General features: G+C 40.7%; 1 protein-coding gene and 2 long non-coding RNA genes across 4 annotated transcripts; all 3 read left to right on the top strand.

Moving 5' to 3' along the window:
• The first annotated feature begins 6,914 nt into the window (after positions 1-6,914).
• On the top strand, positions 6,915-8,070 carry LOC134209527 (uncharacterized). Its single transcript, XR_009978756.1, has 4 exons — positions 6,915-6,987; positions 7,046-7,334; positions 7,486-7,712; positions 7,777-8,070. It is a non-coding gene; the product is annotated as an uncharacterized LOC134209527 (long non-coding RNA).
• Positions 8,071-8,922: 852 nt separating this feature from the next.
• LOC134209532 (uncharacterized) lies at positions 8,923-10,079 on the top strand. The gene is made up of 4 exons (XR_009978757.1): positions 8,923-9,058; positions 9,127-9,314; positions 9,379-9,593; positions 9,648-10,079. It is a non-coding gene; the product is annotated as an uncharacterized LOC134209532 (long non-coding RNA).
• Positions 10,080-18,309: 8,230 nt separating this feature from the next.
• LOC134205636 (small ribosomal subunit protein uS8A) lies at positions 18,310-25,700 on the top strand. 2 transcript variants are annotated; one of them, XM_062681067.1, is made up of 3 exons: positions 18,310-18,460; positions 18,760-19,063; positions 25,309-25,700. In XM_062681067.1, the coding sequence occupies exons 2-3, from the start codon at positions 18,765-18,767 to the stop codon at positions 25,400-25,402; spliced, it is 393 nt and encodes a 130-aa protein (XP_062537051.1). In that variant the 5' UTR covers positions 18,310-18,460; positions 18,760-18,764; the 3' UTR covers positions 25,403-25,700. The 2 variants fall into 2 exon arrangements, with proteins under 2 accessions (XP_062537051.1, XP_062537052.1); XM_062681068.1 differs by having other exon boundaries at positions 18,419-18,556.
• Positions 25,701-25,904: the final 204 nt, after the last annotated feature.

Below are 25,904 nucleotides of genomic sequence, written 5' to 3' on the forward strand. Positions count from 1 at the left end.
GATGGTGTTAAGGGGCCATACACAAAGTACGTCACGCTCCTAGGGGGGAGGGGGGGTTCCGAGCAGCGTGACGACTCATACAAAAATTTTAGAGGTTTAATACAAATAGTGTGACAAAGGGGGGAGGGGGTTGTCAAAAATCGCCAATTTTTGCGTGACGTACTTTATGGATCTTCCCTTAAGCACCCGTCTCTCGAATACTCCGAGTGCTTGCAAGTCCTCCTCAAGCATTGTCCATGTTTCATGTCCGTAGAGGACAACTGGTCTTTTCAGCGTCTTGTATATGACATATTTGGTGCGGTGGCGAATCTTTGTGACCGCAGTTTCTCCTGGAGCCCGTAGTAGGCCCGACTTCCATAGATGATGTGCCTTCGTATTGTTGGAATATCAGGTAGTGTGCGACGCTTCGCTGTAGATCGAAGATGGATAGGAAGCGGGCGCCAGTTGATTGTAGTTGCTCTTGGGTAGATTAAGGAATATTGTTATGGATGTATTGTATATACCTATTGTTGAATAAAGAGAACTGCAGCTGCTGGCAGAAGTATCAGTCAGTAGCCTGCCGTGATGTAAAGAGGGAACTCTAGTTGTTATTCTTTGTGAGAGGGTTCCCCTTCTCCGGCCAACAGTTTACGGGCCCAGGAACGATTCCCGTTCTCCATCTTAGTGGGATGTTATGGCCGTCGACGTTATCGCAGTGGGATCATGGATCAGCCGCATAAGTCGCGTGGCGCAGTGGGATCATGGATCAGCCACGTAAGTCTTGGGTAGCGCCGGACGGAATTCATCAGGAGGTTGGAACGTTCGGTAGGATGCTGGCTGGTCAGCAGAACTCCAGGAGGAGCGTCGGAACATTCAGGAGCTGGTCAACAGAGGGTGCTGTGCAAACGTCGGATAGAGGCCATTTGTACGGGCAACGGATTGGCCAGGAGAGGAATTGTTCGGCGAGGAGGAGCTCTGGACGGGAGGCTCGGTGTTAGAAGGAGCCAGGAGAGTTGCGAGGCGTGCACACTAAGGAGGAGTGTTGGAATATCAGGTAGTGTGCGACGCTTCGCTGTAGATCGAAGATGGATAGGAAGCGGGCGCCAGTTGGTTGTAGTTGCTCTTGGGTAGATTTAGGAATATTGTTATGGATGTATTGTATATACTTATTGTTGAATAAAGAGAACTGCAGCTGCTGGCCGAAGTATCAGTCAGTAGCCTGCCGTGGTGTAGAGAGGGAACTCTAGTTGTTATTCTTTGTGAGAGGGTTTCCTTCTCTGGTCAACACGTATTTCACGACTAACATTGTTATCAGCTGTTAGCAAGGATCCAAGGTAGACGAATTCCTCGACCACCTCGAAGGTATCCCCGTCTATCGTAACACTGCTTCCCAGGCGGGCCCTGTCGCGCTCGGATCCGCCCACAAGCATGTACTTTGTCTTTGACGCATTCACCACCCGTCCAACTTTTCTTGCTTCACGTTTCAGGCGGATGTACAGTTCTGCCACTTTTGCAAATGTTCGGCCGACAATGTCCATGTCATCCGCGAAACAAATAAATTGACTGGATCTGTTGAAAATCGTACCCCGGCTATTACACCTGACTCCGCATGGCACATTCTAGCGCAATGTTGAACAACAGGCACAAAAGTACATCGCCTTGTCTTAGTCCCCGGCGCGATTCGAACGAACTGGAGTGTTCGCCCGAAATGCTCACACAGTTTTGTACACCATCCACCGTTGCTTTGATCAGTCTGGTAAGCTACCCAGGGAAGCTGTTCTCGTCCATAATTTTCCATAGCTCTACGCGGTCTATACTGTCGTATGCCGCCTTGAAATCAACGAACAGATGGTGCGTTGGGACCTGGTATTCACGGCATTTTTTAAAGATTTGCTGTACAGTAAAGATCTGGTCCTTTGTCGAGCGGCCGTCAACGAAGCCGGCTTGATAACTTCCCACGAACTCATTCACTCCGGTAGCAGTTTTGCAAGTGGCTAGCTTTTCCGGGCCCATCTTGACGAGCTCAGCTCCGATACCATCCTTACTTATTGGTCATTAGCTGTTGGATGGCATCCTTAACTTCTCTCAAGGTGGGGGCTGGTTGGCTTCCATCGTCCGCTGAACTGACGTAGTCATCTCCGCTGCCTTGACCACCCTTGACTTTCACTGCCTGTACTCTCAGCGCCATTCAAATTTTCCTCGTAGTGCTGCTTCCACCTTTCAATCACCACCAGGGTAGAAATATTTCACAGTCAATGCAGTGAAAAACATGGATCTCAGTATCCAGCTTTCCACGCTCGGTAATGGCGGCTTGTCGGAGTGTAAAAATCAATCGGTCACTGTACTTTTTGACACTAGCTGGAGGAAAGCTCACTGGCGTTCCTGGATGAGGGGAAGGGAAAAAAGGCCTTTTCGCCGGTGAGTTTTCCTCCAGCTAGTGTCAAAAAGTACAGTGACCGATTGATTTTTACTCTCCGACAAGCCGCCATTACCGAGCGTGGAAAGCTGGATAATCTGCAGTCGCCTTTATCGCCGCCGCGGTGAGTGCGACTGGGTGCAGCCGAAAAATTATTTCCAACACCGACCATTCAATTTCGCATTCAGCCACTCACAAGTCGCTCTGACAGGCTGCTCAGTTCGCGCCTTACCGTATGACTGTGAGTGGCCCATTTAAACGCGTAGTGATTTTTTTCAATTTGTTGGGTGAATGTGTACATTTTGCTGTAATAAATTTCATCTTCGCGGCGCAGGGGGTGATGTGAGTTCTGTTGTTTACTTTTCTGCCTCTCCGGGAGTGTGAGGTTGATTTCAAAGCAGGAAGAAAATAAAAAAAATGATATACAAAAACATCACCTTCATCCAGTGCTGCCGAATATTTACAACCCCACCACACGTTCGTCCGTCAAGATCCTCCCATCCTTATCCCTGCACATTTCGGCTCGCGGCATGAAGCCTTTGCGGGATGCGTTGAGCGTCTGATAGAACTTGCGTGTTTCTTGAGAACGGCACAGTTGTTCTATCTCCTCGAACTCTGCTTCTTTCAGACGGCGTTTCTTCTCCTGAAAAAGGCGGGTCTGCTGTCTCCGCTTCCGTCTATAACGTTCCACGTTCTGCCGGGTACCTTGCTGCAGCGCGACCGCCCGCGCTGCGTCCTTCTCCTCCAGAATCTGTTTGCACTCTTCGTCGAACCAATCGTTCCGTCGATTTCGTCCCATATATCCGACGTTGTTCTCCGTTGCGTCGTTAATGGTTGCTTTGTCCAGCAGTCCTCAAGAGGGGCCCCATCGAGCTCACCCTCTTCCGGCAACGCTGCCTCGAGATGCTGCGCGTATGCAGTGGCGACATCAGGTTGCTTCAGTCGCTCTAGGTCGTACCGTGGCGGTCGTCGGTACCGAACATTGTTGATGACAGATAGTTTTGGGCGCAGTTTAACCACAGAGAAACAGACGTCTCACTCAACACATGTTACATCGTTCACCTTTTTAACGGTTGATTTATTTTTTTGTAGGTGGTCAATCGGCTACCTGTTGCGCTTCCATCGATTTGGCTTGTGTTTGACGTTTGAACACTACCACCATCTGGTTGCCGCTTTTCCACACACAGTAATTTTAGCATTGGGCGGAAATGTTTCCGTGACGATGATTTTGATTGCATTTTGTTCTAAGAGAGACGTCTGTTTCTCTGTGGTTTAACCATCACCAGATAGTGGTCAGAGTCTATGTTAGCGCCACGATATGTCCTGACGTTGATAATGTCGGTGAAGTGCCGTCCATCAATCAGAACGTGGTCGATTTGTGATTCTGTCTGCAGTGGTGATCTCCAGGTGTACCGATACGGGAGGCTGTGTTGGATGTAGGTGCTGCGAATGGCCATATTCTTGGAGGTGGCGAAATCAATTAGTCGTACGCCGTTTTCGTTCGTCAGCCGGTGAGCGCTGAACTTCCTAATAGTTGGTCTAAACTCCTCCTCTTGGCCAACCTGAGCGTTCAAATCTCCTATGATGATTTTACCGTCGTAGCTTGGGCAGCTGTCGCACTCACGTTCCAGCTGCGCGTAGAATGCGTCCTTATCATCATCAGTGCTTCCGGATTGTGGGCCATGGACGTTGATTATGCTGAAGTTGAAGAACCGGCCTGTGATCGTCAACCTGCACATTTTTTCATTGATCACCCACCACCCGATCACGCGCCTTTGCATATCGCCCATCACTATGAAAACTGTTCCCAGCTCGTGTGTGTTGCCGCAGCTCTGGTAGATGGTATGATTACCTCTAAACGTTCGCACCATGCCGAATCCACGGTCCTTGAGCACATCGGCGAGTATGCGTGTGCTACCGATGAAGTTGAGAGATTTGCAGTTCCACGAACCGAGTTTCCAATCGCTAGTCCCTTTTCATCGCAGTGGTTTTCGCCGATGGTTCCGGTCCGTACTCTCTTGTTGATTATTCGTTGCGTATGTATTTTTAAAGGCTGGCTGACACCAAACCCCCTAAATTTCCGGACTATTCCTCTTTATTCCTGGTGGACCATGGTGCACAGTTTCACTTAAGAGTCCCTCGCTGGCACTCGGACGATGATCATCCGCCCCTAACATGGGGAACAGACGCTGTTGTGAGCCGATCCTGACATGGAGAACAGACGCTCAGTAAGATTTGCACCTCCGGAGAGGAGGCAACCCCCCCTTCCCGGTCTGCATACGACCATAGTTCCCATCGGGATTGGGTACCCGATCTTCCCTAAGATTGCTCGTATCCCGGCCAGCACCACGGGGAGAGAGGGATAGGAGTTGCTGGGTAAGAGGCTAAGGACCGCAAGATGGGGTCTATTTTTTCAATCAGGTACGCAAAATACTAATGGTACGCTTTACCCAGCATTTGCCGTGCCGTTCCTTCTACTGCATAATAAACGTAATTTTTCGATTTCATATTTTATTTTGTGATATTTATCACACTGGATAAGGTTGGTACATATCGTGTTCAAAAGAAATTTCTTTTTCTATCTCAATCACATGTTAAATTCCGTTCACTGAATCGGAAAATTAAAGAATCGAAACAAAATTCTTACAACAGTATCCACATGAAAAGAACAAAAAACAGAATTGACATTTGTAAGGTTCCCACGCAAAGTAACGGGAGCTGTCACTTTACTTTCTGAAAAATATTCTGCTCGATTATTCCGTAAGTAAAAGTGACATTTGCTCCATGTAGATCAGTTGTCAAAATTCAAATTTATTGCTCCATGCAGATCAGTTGTCAAATTTTTAATTAAATTGCTTCTAGAATTTTTGAGAAGAGTTTTAAAAAATGTCCCGTATGCTTCTCCATGTAGACGTTCGATAACTGCAAGTCATTTAACTGCAATGCCTTTTCACTGCAATTATAGCTGCGATAGTTGCAGTTATCGGACCGCTAAACTTCAAACTGACGTCAAACTCAATGACAGCTGCATTGCGCTGCACAGATGTACTTTTATTGCATCTGACGTCGATTGATAACCGTTTGACGTCTAATGCAACGTATGCAATGTACACAAGTCAAGCAGTTTGACGAACATTGACTCCGCCCCCACGAAAACACTTCGGTTGCTGTTTTGTTTGAACGTGTGTGAAGTTGTTCGAACAATCATTTGACAGTTGGCAGCTCGGTTGGAAAAAATTAAAACGGTTTGATTTTGGTTTGAGTTGTCGGGGGTGGAGTCAAAGTTCGCCGAACATGTTTGAGCATTTGTATATGTAGTGAAGTTGCACAAACCCCCATATATTTTTTGATGGTTGGTGCAAAAGATATTTTAGTTACTAGATAAATATTGTCGCTGTCGTCGCTGTCCGGAACATCTTTGCTGGCGAGGATAGGGGAGCTAAATGTCAAAGAAGGAAAATCCATACGATTTGACAGGTATGTACCACACATGTTTCGGACAGCAGAACGAAGGGAACCGAAGCGACAATCTTTATCTAGTAACTAAAATATCTTTTGTTGGTGCTCAAGTTGGCGCTTCGGTCGTTCGTGTGTGATATTGTTGGTCGAATAAATTGATTGTTCGAGCCGGTAAAACTAAAAGATATTTTAGTTACTAGATAAAGATTGTCGCTTCGGTTCCCTTTGTTCTGCTTCTCAAACTCGAAGGATTACGACGCTAGCGCCTCTAGTTGTGAAACGCGCAATCGATCAAATTTAAATTGGTCGTTGAAGTCATGGTCGATGGAAATTTTTCTAGTGTTACGTCTGTTTGTCTGTGATGCAACCTTTAATCGCGGTCAAGCTGGTCAAGGCTTTTTCGAACAGTATGGTAGTTCCATCTACATGTGATATTTATTTGAAGCTTGGGAGCTTTTTTAAGCTTTTTTTACATATAGGTAAAAAATACCGTCTGATAAAACGGATAAAACTAAACAAAATCGTTAAAACTTCGAGGCTGGATTAGAGATGTCGCAAATTAATCGATTACTTCGATTAATCGATTCATCGTTGTGATAATCGATAAATTTTGAATCGATTATTACCCAACGATTAATCGATTCAATAATCGAGATGAATCGTGAGTAATCGATTAGTTACTAATCGATTAATCAGAATTTTACGACATCATAAGGATGTCGAAAATTAATTGATTATTTCGTTTAATCGATTCATCGTTGTGATAATCGATTAATTTTGAATCGATTACTACACGCTTACCTTAGTTTACCCATAAATACGTAATCCTTTCACCCATATATGGGTAAATGCAAATTTACTGATATTATGAGTAAAATTCACTAATTAAATCGGTGAATTTCACTCATATTATTATAAAGTTTGTCTTACCCATATTTGGGTGATCAAGTTTACCTATTTTTGGGTGAAAAAATGATCTTGTTGACAATTCCGCACAACATGAAGGTTCGGATCTCCCGGAGATATTTTTCTGCTAAATTCAAAGTTGCCGCTAAACAATAAATTGAATAAATCAAGCATATAAGATTTTATACGTTAATATAGATTGGTATTGCTATATTTTTATAAACAATGTAAGTAGTCATAAATATTTTACAGTTTTCAAATATTTAATTAAATTTGGTCTTGCAGAATGTTCATCCCATTTGCATGGAAGCTCGGTAGGATCAATCACCATTTGAAAAGGTTCCGATGCAGGCAATTCTGATCATGAAGAAATCGGAAATCGACTACGAACCCCAAAAGATGGGGATGTTCGGACACAGTACGATAGTTCCGAGTGGTCCCAAACATTTGGCAGCTGTCGTGACACCCGTGGATCTTTCATTTTGCCCTCAAATTGGTGTTTCACCTCCCGATTTGTTGCCCAGAATACCTTTGCCAAACCAAACAATTGGACTCTGGCACTAGTGCCCCATTGGTAAGTACCCAATACTGCAAGCTCGACTGAAAGTGAAAACTCTGCGCTGGATGTTCTTTATTCAATTCATAAACAGGGTACCTAGTTTAAAAGCGCATGAAAAATTACACCGGCAGTCCTCAGTAACATTCCATTGTTATCATTCTTGTAGGAACGAGAACTAGGGAATAAGAATCCCCCACATCACGGAGGTTGCCGCTGCGATATCCACTACGAGAAGTATAACTGATCCGTTTTTCTTTTATACATCAACCGGGACTATGTTGAGAATTGAAAACAGCGGTGGAATACCGATACATAAATAGATGCGGTCCACCTGACGTGGAACACAGCGGTATTCACCTAATCAGCAGCCTTTCAACGAAACCCCCTGAAAAGGTAAGATTGAATAACGACCCGCGCCTTTAACTTTCACAATGATACATCTCCGTCTCTCTTATAGGAATCAATTTTCAAAACTTCGTGAGACCTGACGCCACCCACTCCTCAAGTTACGCTTGCAATCTCCGTAACGAGACGCTATCGGCATTTTCTGGCATTTGCTGTAACAACTGTAATGCAATGTCTGCCACTTGCTGACTCCCACAGCAGAGGCTTCAATTTTCCCTGGACCTCCGAATGTCCTCGACCCGGTCCGAATTGCTCCGGTCAGTCACGCAACAGCAGCCCAGTAGTAAAAAAAAACTTGTATTTGACTATTCGAGTTATTTATGATATACATATTAGTGGAGTTTTCCTAAAGGGACATGCATAAATTACGATTTTTGTATTATGTATATTGTATTATGTTTAATCTTGAATAAATTTTATAAATTTTAATGATCATGTGTTTTTTAAATTTTCATTTTCAATATTCAAATTTCACATATGATTTCTAAGCTCATATAAAAGAATAAAAAAGTACCCAAATATGCGTAAAATTTACCTATAAATCGTTCCCATCTGATTTACCCATATATGGGTGAATGCAAATTCACCCATATCTAGGTATGTGCACTTTTTGGTGATTTTAGGTACTCTTGACCTATATTTGGGTGAACCGAAGTAAGCGTGTGGGCCAATAACCCAAATTTGAGTAAAATGACTTTTCTGGCACTACACGCTTAGATCAGTTTACCTATTTATGGGTACTCATTTCACCCATATTTGGGTATTGTAAAGTTTCACTCATATTATAGGTAAACTTTACCAAGAAAATTAGTCAATTTTACCAATATTATGAGAAAAGGGACTTTACCAATATATGGGTGAATAAACGTACTCAAATTTGGGTGAAAAAATAATATTGTTTATGTTTCTGTTATGTTATTCAAAAGTCTCCGATAGAAAGCTCCGGAAAATTTTTAACTATCCTCATGGAATAGGATCAAATACAACTAAAGGCCAGTATCGACTTGAAAAGTAGAGAGGTTACGGAATTTCGTTCAATATTACCAAGCGAAATTTTGACAACTGATCTGCATGGAGCAAAATGTCATTTGTACTTACGGAATAATCGAGCAGAATATTTTTCCGAAAGTAAAGTGACAGCTCCCATTACTTTGCGTGGGAACCTTACAAATTCCAATTTTATTTTTTGCTCTTGTCAGGTGGATACTGTTGAAAGAATTTTGTTTCGATTCTTTACTTTTCCGATTCAGTAAACGGAATTTAACATGTGATTGAGATAGAAAAAGAAATTTTTTTTGAACACGATACCAACCTTAAATTACTTACTAATAATGGTAAGTAAATATAACCTTGTTGATTACCAAATTATTAATTGATTGTTCTATTGCATAAACTCATCTAGGTAGTGGAAAAAGTGTGTTATCCCACATCCCAAGTGTGCTCCTAAGGAACTCCAGCAGCCCCAGCAGCAGGCGACTACGACCCAGATGTGAATCCGGACGTTTTTTGCTCTCTCGTTCTCGGAACACTGATCTAACGGAATACAGGAGCTCAGCTAACCCACAGCCAGTGTATCTGTTCTAATAATATGTAAGTTTTTTCATAAGAGGATTGTTATTCTATTCAACTCCATCACATCATTGTAACTTTACAGATGTATATTTTGGGAAAAGATTTCCACTCAATCAAATAGGTAGTCACTATGAAGTCTGCTATGAAACGGAAATCCTGTTTGGTCTTTGCGGCAACCAAGAATATCCCGAATGCATACTACTGGTTCAACGGTTGTTGGAGCCGGACGGTTGAAACTAAACGGGTTAGCGCGAGTACGTCGGTTGATTATATTTTATATCATTGCTTCGCTGGAAGGTAAGTTATATTACGCTAATTAACGCACGGTTTTAAAATCGTTTTCTATCGCAGGACAAACATTCGAGGGGACAGCACAAGTATTTTCAATAGAAACCAAGTATTGGACAACCAAAATAATCAATTGAAGAGAATGCCTGACCAGCGGTCTGACCTAAATCCGATCCATTGTCATCTGTTGCCAGTTACGGAGTATTTTCACAAGGAGTTTTGAAATTCGTTACCCTATGCTTCGAATGCTACCCGATATGCCGAATATGTATATTGTTAATACCCGATGCTGCTATTGATGTGTTTCTTCTCCGACCATCATGACTCGGTTCCAACAAAAGGCACCCACAAATTGCACTGAGGATTATGTTGTTGATCATATGTTACTTATCAGTGTTCAGGTGATCAGAATTTGAAAGAACTTTAGCTTCGCTTTGCTGTATAGGACCGTCCCCTGCCACCATATTCCATCATGTTTGTGTAATTAACGATGATGTCAATAATAAAGTTAAATTGATTTGAAATGTATTCAATTATTTATATTTTGAACATTTTGAACCAAATGAAATGAAATTCTGAAATTAAAGCTAAAATAATCACCCAAATTTGGGTGAAATTCACCTATAAATTCCTTCTTGGTAAACTACCCATATATAGGTAACCGCCACTTCACCCATAAATAGGTATGTGCACTTTTCGGTGATTATACACAGAGAGAAAAAAAATTGTACTTTTAAGAATATTACACTTTTAATTTGAAAGGTGTTGATCTTTAGTAATTATGAGTAGTAAAACATTTACTGTGAGAACTAAACTTTCAATTGAACAATTTTTTTGTTTATGAAAAATTGTAGCTTTGAAAGAGGAAATTTTCTACTGAAAGATGGAAAAATGTCAAAAATGATCTATTTGTTTTCTCGATTTGGCAGCACTGTGCTCAAATAAAAATATTCTGGCAACTAAAACAGCTGTAAACGTCTGGACTTGGAAAACCACTCCCGGCTCAAGAAAAAATCAAGTGCTCCTCAAGGCCTAAATAAATTCCATCGACTGGTAAATATTTCCAGACCTCGTTGCAGAATCTTTTATTCGTATTAAAAACTCCATGGTATTTTGTCTTTTATTTATAGATCATCGTAGATGTTAATGGATTATAGCTGGTCCCGTCAAGAACTGGCATCGGCTGCCAACATTCATCGGTGCATTTGTGCCAGGATTTGTGCTTAACTGAGATTTCTATACGTGAGTTTTCATTATATCCATTATATTCAGGATGGTAATCATAAATTTTATTCCCAGGATGTTCAGCATTGGTCGAGGCTGTTCCTCAAAGCAAATAAACAGAAGATAAAACATTTAGGACAAGATCCCGTCGGAAAGCCGAAGAATGATTTCCATAACGAGTAGTTGACCGCCGCCATCCCTAACTGGATCCCTAAACGCGATCTAGAGGCACATAATTCATAAACGATGCAAACCAAAAAATGTTACTTCTAAAATGACAATAAAAATAATCTAATTGAAACAAAATAATCAATATTAAGAGTTTTTGATTTTATTCTCGCAATCGTAAATTTACAATGCACAAATGAAATTGAGAATTCACACAACCTGTTGTTTTGAAAGTATCACCAGTTAATTCTAATGTAAAATGTGCCATTTGTTTTGAGAGGAATTTGTTATTTTGAGAAAATTTCTCTTGTCAAAGCTCTTGCCGTGGTGACATTTTTTGAGTTGGTAGATTTAACAATTCTTTACTTTCTACTGAAAATCACTAACTAATTTTCTTAATTTCACTAACGTTTCTTTTAATTCTACCAACGATTTTTTTTTGTGTGTAGGTACTCTTCACCTATATTTGGGTAGACTGAAGTAAGCGTGTAGGTAGTTTGCCTTTAATCCCATGTAAACAATTTACCCAAAGCTGAGTTTAATTTATCCAAAGCGGACCTTGATCAACCCAAAATAGAGAATATTGAATTTACTCAAATTTGGGTTATTGGGCTGAGCAACCTCGGTGAGGTGTTTGCATCTTGCTCTAGTTTTGATAGCAATCATGGGAAAGAAAGGGAAAACTACCCAAATTTGGGTAAATTTTTTCGGCGATGTTCTCAATAGTGCGTATATTGAACTCAAAGTTTGGGTTGATTTATCTGTCCGTGTAGCAGAACGGGTGTAAGAAATATTGACAATATTTTTTTCATCATCAATCTATAGGCCTTTTCATGTGTTACTGCCGAGACTGCACAGGCCCGCAAACCCGAAGTATCATTTTCATAGAAGAACTGTCAATTTACGATAAAATCAGCTGATTTCGAACGTCTCGTGAAAAGGCCTATTCTTCAATATTTATTGCGATTCTTTTCCAAAATCCGCATCCTGGCGCGCCTCGAGAGTCACAATCCAGCTTTCCACGCTTGGTAATGGCGGCTTGTCGATGTGTAAAAATCAATTGGTCACTGTACTGTTTGACACTAGCTGGAGGAAAGCTCACTGGTTGTTCCTGGGTGAGGGGAAGGGAAAAAAGGCCTTTTCGCCAGTGAGTTTTCCTCCAGCTAGTGTCAAAAAGTACAATGACAGATTGATTTTTACATACCAACAAGCCGCCATTACCGAGCGTGGAAAGCTGAATAAAGCAATGCCAAACAGATGTGATTTTTTGGCGGGGGTTTTCACATTCGCTTTTAAGAGCAAGATACGGGCGCGAGTATCCAACTTTCCACGCTCGGCAATGGCGGCTTGTCGGTGTGTAAAAGTCAAACGGTCATTGTTCTTTTTGACACTGTCTGGAGTAAAACTCACTGGCGAAAAGGCCCTTTTTCCCTTCCCCTCACCCAAGAACACCAATAAGCTTTCCTCTAGCTAAAAAGTGTCAAAAAGTACAGTGACCGATTGATTTTTAAACACTGACAAGCCGCCATAAGGGATCGTTCAAAAATTACCTCCATCGTTTTTCAGCAATTTCAACCCCCCTCCCCCCTCATGTCACAAACTGTCACAAATCATCGACCCCTCCCCTGTACGTTCATGTGTAATTTTTATTTGAGCGATTATTTTGGTTTTTCTTTTTCCTACACTATTTTTACAATAACATAGTAACACAGAGAACAGAAGTTGAAGCTGCACTCGCTATGTTGTGATAACTTTTTACTGTTCATTTTGAAATAACTTTGGAATGTCGCCGCTATCCCGTGCATAATCAGCGCTAGCGTCATCAAAAAATGCCACTGTGCGCTAGTGTCGTTATGCATGCAAGAGCATAGCAGCGCCATCGTGTTGTCAAAATGAGAGTGTGAGTTGCAATGTCGACGTCGTTGGCGTTGCGGTTCGGATAGTTTGTTTACACATGTTTTGCAAGAAATTTTGTTCGAGCCTCCATGTCTGTTCTCTGTGATAGTAAGTTATGTCCCTTATTAACAGTTTGAATATGTTTTTAAAATGCAAATTGTTCTTAAAATGCTTTCAGGATTTTTTCTTGTGAATGGACGTCACATACGATGAACCCCCCTCCCCCCTGTAACAAACTGTCACAATACTCGGACCCCTCTCCCCCCTCAAACCTTGGACGTAATTTTTGAACGGACCCATAGAGGTAATAAACTATAGAGGACGATTGTCGCTGCGGTTCCCTTTGTTATCGTCCCCAAACATGTTGGGTACCTATCTGTTGAAACGTACTAATTTTTCCTTCGTTGACATTTAGTGCACTTTCCGCGCCAGCAAAAGATGTTTCGCCAGTGACGACAGCGACAATCTTCCTCTATATATTGTAGGGTGCTGTCTATACGATACACCGCGCGGATTTTGTACACTGACAAAAATCCAATCATATCCATTATGTGTGGCACATATAAATTTTGACTATAGCTTTTCCCACATAACGGCTATGTGAATTCGCATAGCATGTATGTGGAAACACACATAACCCTTATTAACTAATAACCTTTATGTGGATTCGCCCATTTCTTCTTCTTCTTCTTCTTCTTATTGGCATTACATCCCCACACTGTGACAGTGCCGCCTCGCAGCTTATGCTACGTTTTGACAGGGCAAGTGAATTGAACAACTCAGTTGAATTCAATTGACTTGCCAAAAGTTGAACATGTTCAACTTTCTTTTCGTTCAAGTGAATTGAATTAAGGTGTTTACACGTTCAGTTCGCGTTCGATTCAAGCGACTTGCTCAATTCACTTGCCTTGTCTAAACGTAGCATTAGTGTTCATTAAGCACTTCCACAGTTATTAACTGCGAGGTTTCTAAGCCAGGTTACCATTTCTGCATTCGTATATCATGAGGCTAGCACGATAATATTTTTATGCCCACACGGTGAAACTCGAAAACTCATTTATGAGTAAAAAAGTACCCATTTTAAGTAGTAGTATGCAGTTGTCAAAAAATGAGGGAATTTTGACAACTTGGAATGGGTAAAAAAAGCTCATTTCAAGAATGAAGTTTTCATTGAAAAAGGAGTATTAAAAACGCTTGAATGGGTGAAAAAACACTTATGCAGTTTTTTTCATAAACTTGACGCAAAGTTGTGGAACAAAATGATTAAAAATTTAAATCGCGATATTGAGCAATAAACGGGAAACTTAAAACGAAATACGACGTATAGAAAGGAGAAACAGGTAAGTAAAAATCTTTGATAGTTTCATATTGCTATTTTATAATATGTATTCTTTCAAATCATAAAAATAATATCTTCTTTCAGAAACAGAGCAGAATGGCATGGAGCTTGCCGAGAAATCGCCTTTTTGTTCACGGATCTGCATCAGCACACCTTATTCGGAATCGACGACAACGACCTGTTCCGGACCCAAGTCTTTTCAAGACATAAAGTTGCGATAAAAGCGCCAACTGTGTTTGTGACAAAACATCCCAAACCAAAAACGGCATGCGGGTTTTGTCGTCTTTTTTTGCGGAAGATGTGTTTATTAGATTAGGGAAAAAAAAGTTCTTATAAAAATGTAATTGTTGCTAAATCTAAACCCACTGTATTAGGAGAAAAATAATCAAATAAATTTACACTTAAATTTGAGTTTTTTGTTGGAATTAATATATTATTGCAATCCGAAAAAATATTTTAAGCTCCACAAAATTTTATTCCCAAAAATGGGGGTTTTTTACCCATTTTTGCACTTTGTTTCATTCTCAAAAACGAGTAAATATTCCACATTTTTTGACGTATATGGTGTTTACTCATTAATGAGTAAAATCAAGTTTACTCATTAAATGAGTAGATCCACTTATTCTATGAACTGAGTGAAATTTCACCCATTAATGAGTTTCTGAGGTTCTCCGTGCAGGGAAGTCGAGACAATTTACAATCCGAAAATTGTCTAGACCGGCACCGGGAATCGAACCCAGCCACCCTCAGCATGGTCTTGCTTTGAAACCGCGCGTCTTATACCGCACGGCTAACGAGGGTCCCATAGCGGGTGGTTATTAACGCACACATAAAATTTATTTGTAAATTTCTTTAGATCTTTGCCAATACAAATGTGTGGGTTTTTATTAGTGTAATGTTTCCATAAGCGCATTTCCACAAAATTCCACGCGGCGTTCACTCGTGCGAACGAATTATTTCTGAGAACACTCGCAATTGCAGTCACACGTAGCAGTTTTTTACTTTAAGCAAATGACAGATTTACTCTCATGCAAATATAAACAAAAACGAAAAACTTGTTTTTCGGCCACAAAACCTACACTGAAAATAATTGAAACGCTCGATTCAAGAATTCTTGCACATTGATGTCAAAGTTGGTCCACTGTTCAATTCAAAATGGATATCCTTCCAGATTAAACTTCTTCACCCTTTGAGTTCAAGAGCTAAAACACTTGAGAACTCAATTACCGGTCACTCACCGATATCAAGTGTGTTGGTTATTTAATTAAAGTGGAATACACTTGGTTTTGCCCCACTAGTCAGTAACAGTGATATCGAAGTGTAAAACACTTTCGATTCGATCGTTTTGGATTTGGCAATAAAGAGAATTCTGTTGTATTGCTGGCGAAGTCATCAAAGTAAAATCCCTACAATCGAAAGTGTTTTACACTTTATTAAAGCATGTTTTGCTTTGAAAAAAAAATTGAACTTACAAGTTGTGGCAATTAGTGGAGAACATGAAGGAAGCTAGGAAAATTCACGTTCTCAGGAAAAAAAATCAAAATATTTCCAGAAGGTAGGAAAAATTAATTAAATATGGCCCATCATATTTAGAATAATGCTTATAACTATTATTCTTTCAACAGGAAAAAATCAGGTGCTATAGGACGCAATATTCACCATGGAACATGACTGGTGTGTACCTTATAAGGTAGTAAAAAATATAACCACCATATAATTCATCAATTTAAAATGTCTTTACAGTACGCTGCGATTGAAACAAGACATGCATGAGACAACGGACAGGACGCATAACTCCCAGTATGGACCAGTGGAGAAATTAACCGATCGCTAAAATCTTCCTTTTCGGAGATTGAACCCACACTCCATAGTCGTCGCTAACCGCACGGCCATGAAGCCCACATTTTCCAAGCAATTGTGTATCAAAATATATGTAGATTTTTTTTTACTAATAAACAATAAAAATATGATTATTCTGCCGAAAACGGTTTTTCATATTACTCGCGATAATAATAAGAATAAAAATAATTGGATTTGAATAACTAAACAATTTACTTTCAAAGCTTATTCTGTTTAAAACAAAGAACTATACTTTTTGATTTCAATATCATAACATTTGAAATTCAATGTGGAAAACTTGTATTATCAAGTATAACAACACTTGTTCTGAAAGTGTTTTGCTGTTGGAAATAATATGTTGTCTGGTGAGTTGCTGAAAGTGTTTCACACTCGAATCTCACATATTTGACCAGTAGGGCAAATCAAAGGGCGAAACACTTTATAGTCGCGTGTGTATTTTTTTGAGTGTAATTTCATTCCTATTTTTGCTGTGCAACACTGCCACCTGAAAACGTTTTCACTTTTGCGAGCGAAAAATTTGCTAATGCTGCACTAGCAAGCGCAATTTCTTTTCTACGAGTTGAAAATTTTTAACGCTTATCAGTCACACAATGCAAGCAAGCGTTTGCTTACGAGTTGTCATTTGTTTGCATGCAATCACTTTCAATGCAGTCAGACAGGCAAATTTTTGACAGTTGTCACTTTCTGTGAGCAAAATGCTCGTTGCGAGTGATTTCAAGACAAAATTTTCAAAACGACTTATATGCTTTTGTAAACAAATATTCAAACGACGATTTGACGAATCTGATAGCACTTCCACGCAAACCAGCACCATCAACAGGTAGCGGAAACCTTCACCACCTATCGGTGGTTTTGGTTTGCGTGGGAGAGCTATCAGATTCGTCAAATCGTCGTTTGAATCTTTGTTTACAAAAGCAGATAAGTCGTTTTGAAAATTTTGTCTTTATTTGCTTGCAACGTCTAAAGGCCAGTATCGACTTAAGGTTGGTATCGTGTTCAAAAGAAATTTCTTTTTTTATCTCAATCACATGTTAAATTCCGTTCACTGAATCGGAAAAGTAAACAATCGAAACAAAATTCTTACAGCAGTATCCACACGAAAAGAACAAAAAACAAAATTGGCATTTGTAAGGTTCCTACGCAAAGTAATGGGAGCTGTCACTTTACTTTCGGAAAAATATTCTGCTCGATTATTCCGTAAGTAAAAGTGACAATTTGCTCCATGCAGATCAGTTGTCAAAATTCCTCTTGGTAATATTGAACAAAATTCCGTAACCTCTCTACTTTTTAAGTCGATACTGGCCTTTAAAAAGTAGAGAGGTTACGGAATTTTGTTCAATATTACCAAGAGGAATTTTGACAACTGATCTGCATGGAGAAAATTGTCACTTTTACTTACGGAATAATCGAACAGATCATTTTTCCGAAAGTAAAGTGACAGCTCCCATTACTTTGCGTGGGAACCTTACAAATGCCAATTTTGTTTTTTGTTCTTTTCATGTGGATACTGTTGTAAGAATTTTGTTTCGAATCTTTACTTTTCCGATTCAGTGAACGGAAATTAACATGTGATTGAGATAGAAAAAGAAATTTCTTTTGAACACGATACCAACCTTAAGGCTGTGAACCATTTCACCGATTCGTTTAACTTTTAGTTAAAATTTGACACTTCTATGGTTATTTCCCCATCGTGGTTAAAATTTTACTCCGAAGCCGACCCTTTTTGAGTTTTGACAGATTGATAGTTATTCGGAACGAAATGGATTTGGCGCCAATTTTCTCGCGAACAAAGTTTAACTATCGAACTGTCAAATCTAACCATGCTCCGGGCAGGGTTGTTTTTAACCACGGCGAAATAACAATCGAACTGTCAAATTTTAACTAAAAGTTAAACGAATTGATGGAATGGTTCACAGCCTAAAACAAAGTATCGGCATCATATGAAAAGGCCTATGATGTTTTCTGTGCAAGCCTTTTTTAGGATCTGTCTCATTTGGAGAATTAAACTGAAATTAAACTTAAAAGTGACATTTCAATAATTATCAAATAACCCTGCTCGCAGAGCAAGATTACTTTTGACAGATATCGAATAATTTTGCATCGATGTCTTATTGGAATTGCTGGGCAGCACCAGCCATTCTTATTACCGGGTTATTTGCTAATTTTCGAACTGTCACTTTTAAGTTTAATTCTCCAAATGAGACAGACCTTAATGTTAGGCGCGAAATATATATTCCAGCCCTGTTACACCGTTACACCCCTGTGCATGACGTTTCTCCGCTGACAGGGTTTGCACTGCTACCAACCTTCCATCTGTCGCGGCTGTTTCCTGTTCTTTTCAACCGAAGTTCTCTCCGACGTATGTTGTGTCGATAAATAAACTATCGAGGTAAAATAGATTTTCGTGATTAATTCCGCTGCGAATCAGTGAAAATTTGACCCTGGGAGTGGATTCGTTGTTCGCAGATCGCTGTGAAGTAGAAATGTGAATATCAGTGCCATAGAAATGACATTTTTGGAATTGGAAATCCGTTTCTTATGCGGTTGCTGCAGTTTTCCTACCCGCCTGTGCTGTCAATTTCGCTGTATTCGTTGATGGACCACTTCGAACATAACCTTCCCCATCGCGGCATATCAGTGCTGTTATTTGGCTCGATAAAAAGTAAGTGTTTGTCTTTTGTTTTGTAGGAAGAATGGTCCGCATTAGTGTGCTAGCCGATGCACTGAAGTGCATCAACAATGCCGAGAAGCGCGGAAAGCGCCAGGTCCTGATCCGGCCCAACAGCAAAGTCGTCATCAAGTTCCTGACTGTGATGATGAAGCATGGGTACATCGGAGAGTTCGAGATCGTCGACGATCATCGGTCGGGCAAGGTCGTGGTTAATCTAACCGGACGCCTCAACAAGGCTGGCATCATCTCCCCCCGGTTCGACGTCAAGATGGACGATATCGAACGGTGGACCAACACACTGCTCCCGTCGCGTCAGTTCGGGTGAGTATTTTTAATAACAGTGTACAGGATAACAATATGTAAACAAATGAGCAGTGTAGAGTGGTGTAGGGCAAGAAATTTTGGTCCGTAGCTTAAGTGGGTTTTAGTTCACTTTCATCAGGGCCTCAATCGTTTTCCCATAGTTTGATTTTGAAAAGCGCGTTTGGAAAACGTAAACAAGATGCAAGCAGACACTTGTTATCGGCTTCTGTAAGAAGTCTTGTTATCGACTTTTGTAGATTTTAATTTGGTAGCCAATTTTTGCCAAATTAAAATCTACATTCACAGGTTTTTAGTATTCTGTTTTAATGATGATTATCTACAGACATTATACGGTTTGCCGGATCTTGTTAGGAAACTTTTCGTCATATGCTTCGGACAAATCGTTATAGATAACATCGGTTTGCACCCGGCTGTTGGTGAGTAAGGCATAGGAAACTGCTAGTGGTAGAACGACCACCGGTTAAGCCGTGTTGGTCGGAGCTAAGATGTCGCTTGCCTTGCGAAAATAATGGTTTCATGACAACGGCCCTTGATATAGCATCAACGTCGACTTCTACCGCGCCTAATGTTTGGCGGCTTTATTGAACCTTATAAAACGTTGCAAGCTGCGCTTCGTTGGAGACACGCATTTTTTTCAGCGAATAGCCCGCAGAGTTCCGGGGATGTAGTCGCAGTTTCGCCTTTAAACTGCATTGATGTCAGCCCAAAGTCTTGGCGATGTTTGTTTATGGGCTTTCAAATAGTATTCTGCCGATGCTTAAACTTACGCTCGATAATTGCAGGGCTGTTACAAACTAACCAAATTCCAATCCGCGAAATCCGCGACTAACAAAATGAAATCCGCGACTACAAAAACAAAACCGTGACAAACAAAAATAAGCGAATTATCACGTAAAAACACATTTCAATGCACAATTTCAATACTGTTGTTTTTAATCTATCAATGCTTTGATCAGTATAAAACGTGAAAAAAATATGCCGCATGATGTTTTGAATAGCATGTATCGATACGAGGTTCTAAGTAGGTTGTTTAGATGGCGTTGGTCACACGTATATAACAGCTTGGTTAATGGTAATATAGAAGATCAATAACTTGAAATGTGTTAACTATTTAGAAATCCAGATGACTAGGATCCTTATGCTACGTTTTGACAGGGCAAGTGAATTGAACAACTCAGTAGAATTCAATGGACTTGCCAAAAGTTGAACATGCCAAAACAAATAAAAGTCAACTTTCTTTTCGTTCGAGTGAATTGAACGGAAATGTTTAGACGTTCAATTCGCGTTCAATAAGTTCAAGCAACTTGTTCAATTCATTTGCCCTGTCTGAACGCAGCATTAAGAACTCGATTTTACCAAACTGATTAAACTGATTCTCCAGAGAGGTCCTAAAATTCTACCTAAAAAGCTCTGAAAAATATATGCAGAGTCTGTAAGGTCTGCGGATTGTTTAACAAATTGTCGAAATAAGGTGTGCTGTCCACGAAGTGCCGGATGGAGTTATAATCTCTGCATAGTTCATATTGGAGCAGAGGGAAATACAGGACTTGCGATATTCTGCTCCTCATGAACATACAAGTACCCAGTTGGGGGGATTGCATCGTCTATTGACCACTGATCTATTGCGAGCAGTGGTGCAATTTATCAACAATGCCTGCTGAGTGTGATTCTTTTGTTTTGTATTTTTCTCTGCTCCTCTTCGCCTATGACGGTGTCTTTCAGTCAGTAAGACAAAGCAGGAGTAGATTAGCTTGCTCGGTTTGCCAACAGCGGGCTGAAGCTGATGTTCATACGGCACAAATCTCCTGTCATTGTCTTTCAAGTGATAGTATTCACCCATGCATTTATATAGGGCCGTCGCATTCACGCAGCAGCGAGTGAACTGAATGGACTGTCACTGCGGGCTGCGTGTGCAATGAGAAGAGAGGTCTTTTGTTTACTCTTTCTTTGATTGTTGCTGCTAACCATTTTCAGTTTTCACTGTTAGGAAGTGAGTGTGAAGAGGATATGGTATCAATTTCAACTAATTTCAGTCACTGAGATTGAGAATTCGCACCACTGATTGCGAGCAGTGGATCGTCGGATTTGCAATCAACCGAGATTTTCCTGGTGTCTCAGTTTCTGTAATGTACTCAAGCACAAGCAGTGTTGTAAAATGTCATTGGCATTCATTTGTCTAATTTTTCGAAACCTTTTTCGAAACTCATATCAAATTATGAGGTGTACCGAACTTATCCAGTTTTCCCAGCCCGGTGGCATCCCTATCTCACACAATAGGTTTGTTTTGCAGCCAACATTACGCAACCGTATCCCACTGACAGTTCTGTATCCTAATGGAAATCAAATGTGATGTTTGTAAACAAAACACATACTATCATGAATTTTATACTGAGATGTTGGCTACAAAAACATGGCGTCGCGCCACCGACCTGAGTTTTCCACGCTCGGTAATGGCGACGCACTGGCGTCGGTGCGTAAAAATTAATCAGTCACTGTACTTTCTGACACTAGCTGGAGAAAAACTCACTGGCGAAAAGGCCTTTTTTCCCTTCCCCTCACCCAGGAAGGCCAGTGAGCTTTCCTCCAGCTAGTGTCAAACTGTACAGTGACCGATTGATTTTTACACAGCGGCAAGCCGCCATTACCGAGCGTGGAAAGCTGGATAGCGCTTATAAGGCCATATAACTTTGTCTAACAAGACATTGTTGACCAGCATGCCTTAGCTCATTTTCGGCGCTCCCAAGTGCAAATTTTAATGCGGTCACCCTTGGAGTGCAAAATAGACAAAATTTCAAGCCCCAAATTGTAAAAATATTGTACGATATTCGCAACAACATTTATGGGAATAACTCAGGACAACAGACGGGTTTCAAATATTGTTTGAATATCAATCAACATTCATACGATAACTAAAATATATAATGTGTTATAAATGTGTTCGGATCCCAAAGTATAGCTTACTTCTCATACACTCATATGAAAACATTAACATTTTAAATTTTCGAGAGAATGTAAATATAAATCCGCGATTTTCGCGACAACATTTAACGGAACCGCGAATTTCGCGACTGAAAGAGCAAATCCGCAACAATTCCGCGAATTTCGCGAAAAACGCGAAAATCGCGAAATCCGCGACTGTTGTAACAGCCCTGTAATTGCTCTGGCGGCGGACACGCTCGCAGTGGTAGTATCCGTTAGTTGCCTCAGAGCAGTGTGTCATTAATTTTGTAGTCCGCTAGTCTGCCAGGAAGATCACGAAACATTATTCAGATCTCTCTTCAGAACGTGTGATGAGCGGTGCGTGATCGAATTTTCTGGATCAGAATGGAGGAAACCGCGCTGTTACTGCTTTCGACAGATACTAGCCAGATTGAAATCGGCCTTTTCGTTTATCGTCGTGGCCGTTTCTAAGACAGCGAAGACTGGCAGTGAGTTTCAATAAGTTCGATCTCGCGGACCAGATCAGAAGAGATTTATAACGAGCACAGAAACAGCCTTTGGTCATGGATCTCTATTGATACACAGACTTGTTCGAGACTCTCTCAAGAATCGCTTTCAACTGGGTTTTCTTTAATTCGGGAATGCCTGGCAATCAAGACATCGCTACCAGTAGATTTTCTGCTATTGTTTCGATTCCGATCGCAACGTAGAGAACCAGTGGAAAATTTGAATTGGATGAATAGTCAATGCTGAAATTTGAATCGGCATCAGGCAACAAATTTTGATGATAGTAGGTAAATGTACTTGCCTTGAATAGCAAGAAGCCTCTAATCTACTCTCTCAACTCAGGGCAAGGACGGATGGGATCAACGCGACCGAGAGTAAGAGGAACCAGGGTCTACCAAAGGAGGAATGAACGTACCAGCGAACAGTACAAAGCATTGAGATAATTTACGTCTCAATTGTTTGGTCACTCGAAATACCTAAGAGCCCTAACAGTGCGAAGCCATCGCTACTTCTTCTTATTGGCATTACATCCCCACACTTGGACAGAGCCGCATCGCAGCTTAGTGTTCATTAAACTCTTCCACGATTACCATCATTAGGACATAAGTAGTCTGTTGATGTAGGCCTTAAATGAGCACTTCCACAGTTATTAACTGCGAGGTTTCTAAGCCAGGTGACCATTGTTGCATTCGTATATCATGAGGCTAACACGATGATACTTTTATGCCCAGGGAAGTCGAGACAATTTCCAATCCGAAAATTGGCTAGACCGGCACCGGGAATCGAACCCAGCCACCCTCACCGTCATCCGCCTACCTATCGGACAAAGTAAACAAATACTTCTTTGCAGGGCGAAAGTATTGTTATCACCTGGTAATTGATATGGCGAGTTAAAACGGAACAAATAAAATGTACCGTCGTCGGGGGTGAGAATGGGTCACTGTTTCAACTACTTAGAATGCTTGTAGAATAGATTGAATGTATCTGAGGCCAAGAAGACTAAAATATAAGAGACCTTATTGAACGATTTTGCCGTACGACCTCTAGACTGCCGGTGAGAGCGATGACCCATTGTCACCCCCGATGGCAGTAATTATAAAATTTGTTTGAGAAACAGCTAATAAAACACTTTACTACACCTTCCAATAAAGAAGCAACAAGAAACGCGCTTATTTGCAGTTTGAACTAAACTTTGGTAAGAGATAAAAAAGCTTTAGAAGTTAACACTCGCGTGAAGTCACTTGAAGGGTTGAACAAAAATAAAAGTTCCCAGAATAATAATATGAGCATCGTTCAGAATCATTGTTAGCAGATCCTCTTTGCGCAACTTTACTATTATAAACTTTGGCTTTAGTATAAGATTCATGGGATTTCCTTAGTTGTGCAGTAAGATACGCTGCAAGATCATGCTGAAGGTGGCTGGGTTCAATTCCCGGTCCGGTCTAGGAAATTTTTGGATTGGAAATTTTCTCAACTTCCCTGGACATAAAAATATCATCGTGTTAGCCTTATGATATCTTCTTCTTCTTATTGGCATTACATCCCCACACTGGGACAGAGCCGCCCGCAGCTTAGTGTTCATTAAGCACTTTCACAGTTATTAACTGCGAGGTTTCTAAGCCAAGTTACCATTTTTGCATTCGTATATCATGAGGCTAACACGATGATACTTTTATGCCCAGGGAAGTCGAGACAATTTCCAAGCCTCATGATATACGAATGCAAAAATGATAACTTGGCTTAGAAACCTCGAAGTTAATATCTGTGAAATTGCTGAAAGAATAGTAAGCTGTGAGGCGGCAATGTCCCAGTTGAGGATGTAATGCCAATAAAAAGAAGATAAGACTTATGTAAGTGTTCAATCAAAGGTAATCGCCTATTTCGGGGATTAAACCACCCGACTTGGACGTTAATTTACAATGTTAAGAAAACTCATATGTGAATATGTACGTTATGTGGAAGATATTGATTTGGAAAATGTATTGGAGGTAACCACTTTCCCTTCGATGGGACTCGAACCCATGACCCTACAGTACGCTAGACTGGTGCTTTTAACCAACTAAGCTACGAAGGACCTCCGTCGGCCTTCGCAACCTAGCGGCTACTGAACGAGCTCGAGATTCCCAAATTGGACGCATAGTCAAATCACTCGCAATCCATTTATCAAGCCAATACTTCCACATGTGTATTGTACACGTCCACATTAGAGGAGCGTGAGTATTTAGAATGTCTGGCGGCTATACACATTCTTCATCAGCAACGGTACTGATCAAGTGAGGCTGTGTAAGCTTAGTTCCTTCGTAGCTTAGTTGGTTAAAAGCACCAGTCTAGCGTACTGTAGGGTCATGGGTTCGAGTCCCATCGAAGGGAAAGTGGTTACCTCCAATACATTTTCCAAATCAATATCTTCCACATAACGTACATATTCACATATGAGTTTTCATAACATTGTAAATTATGTAAGTGGTTTAGGTTCCCAATATTACAACGTTTTCCATGTAAAAATGACGCGTGTCCTTATTACGTCTATACTTTTGTCTTGCTGCAATGTTCAATAGCTTTTAGCCTTCTTACCTCATAATGATAGCGTGTCAAATCATCGATGCGCTATTGCTCTCCCTAGGAGGCTAGAATAAATCTCTGCAGAGTAAAGTCCACCATTAATCCCGGATTTGAGTCTAAAATCACTTTCGATTCAATGGATGGATACATTTGATTAATCAGCAGTTGGGAAATGTTGAACTCTGCGTTTAAACACTCAAATTTATCTTTTGTTTTGTTGTTTTTTTTTTCAGATACGTTGTCCTGACGACTAGCGGTGGCATCATGGATCACGAAGAAGCCAGACGGAAGCATCTGGGAGGCAAGATTTTAGGTTACTTCTTCTAAATTTGCTGAGCGAACACAAAAATTTCGATAAGGAGTAACTAAAATATAAAAAAAACATCCGTCAGTCTGAATTCCAATAACTCGCGGGAGATTTTTCTTTTCTTTTTTTCTCTTGTGTGGTAACGTTAGGAGATTTTGAGGTTCGTTACAAAGGTTGGCTGGCATCACCGTTCGTGATGTTTACCGACAAAAAGTAAAAAAGAAAGATGCGGTTAGGTGTATTTATGTGAATGCATTGAATATAAAGTCAAGTTTCACCTAAAGTGAAAGCAAACAAAAAAATTAAAGAAAAATCAAATACGCGTTGTAGATTTCAGTCTATCCGAAATGTTCTCGCTTTAAGCGGCACGCGCTTCGACATGTTGTACAACTTTGATTCCGCCCCCAAGTTAGTCGCTTCAACCATCTGTCCAACCTCTTCACCCTATTTTTAAAATGTTCGGGTGCTTCGCAAAAGTCTAAAAGCTCCTCAACCATTGTAAATGTCCTGATCATTGCAGAG

The sequence above is a fragment of the Armigeres subalbatus genome, chromosome 1 (assembly GCF_024139115.2).
Source record: "Armigeres subalbatus isolate Guangzhou_Male chromosome 1, GZ_Asu_2, whole genome shotgun sequence".
Taxonomy (NCBI): Eukaryota; Metazoa; Arthropoda; class Insecta; order Diptera; family Culicidae; genus Armigeres; species Armigeres subalbatus.

Excerpts from the sequence above, each read along its gene's own strand:
- LOC134205636 (XM_062681067.1), top strand. The coding sequence starts at position 18,765 with ATGGTCCGCATTAGTGTGCTAGCCGATGCACTGAAGTGCATCAACAAT. Across the intron at positions 19,064-25,308 it reads CTCCCGTCGCGTCAGTTCGG|ATACGTTGTCCTGACGACTA; the intron begins GTGAGTATTTTT and ends TTTTTTTTTCAG.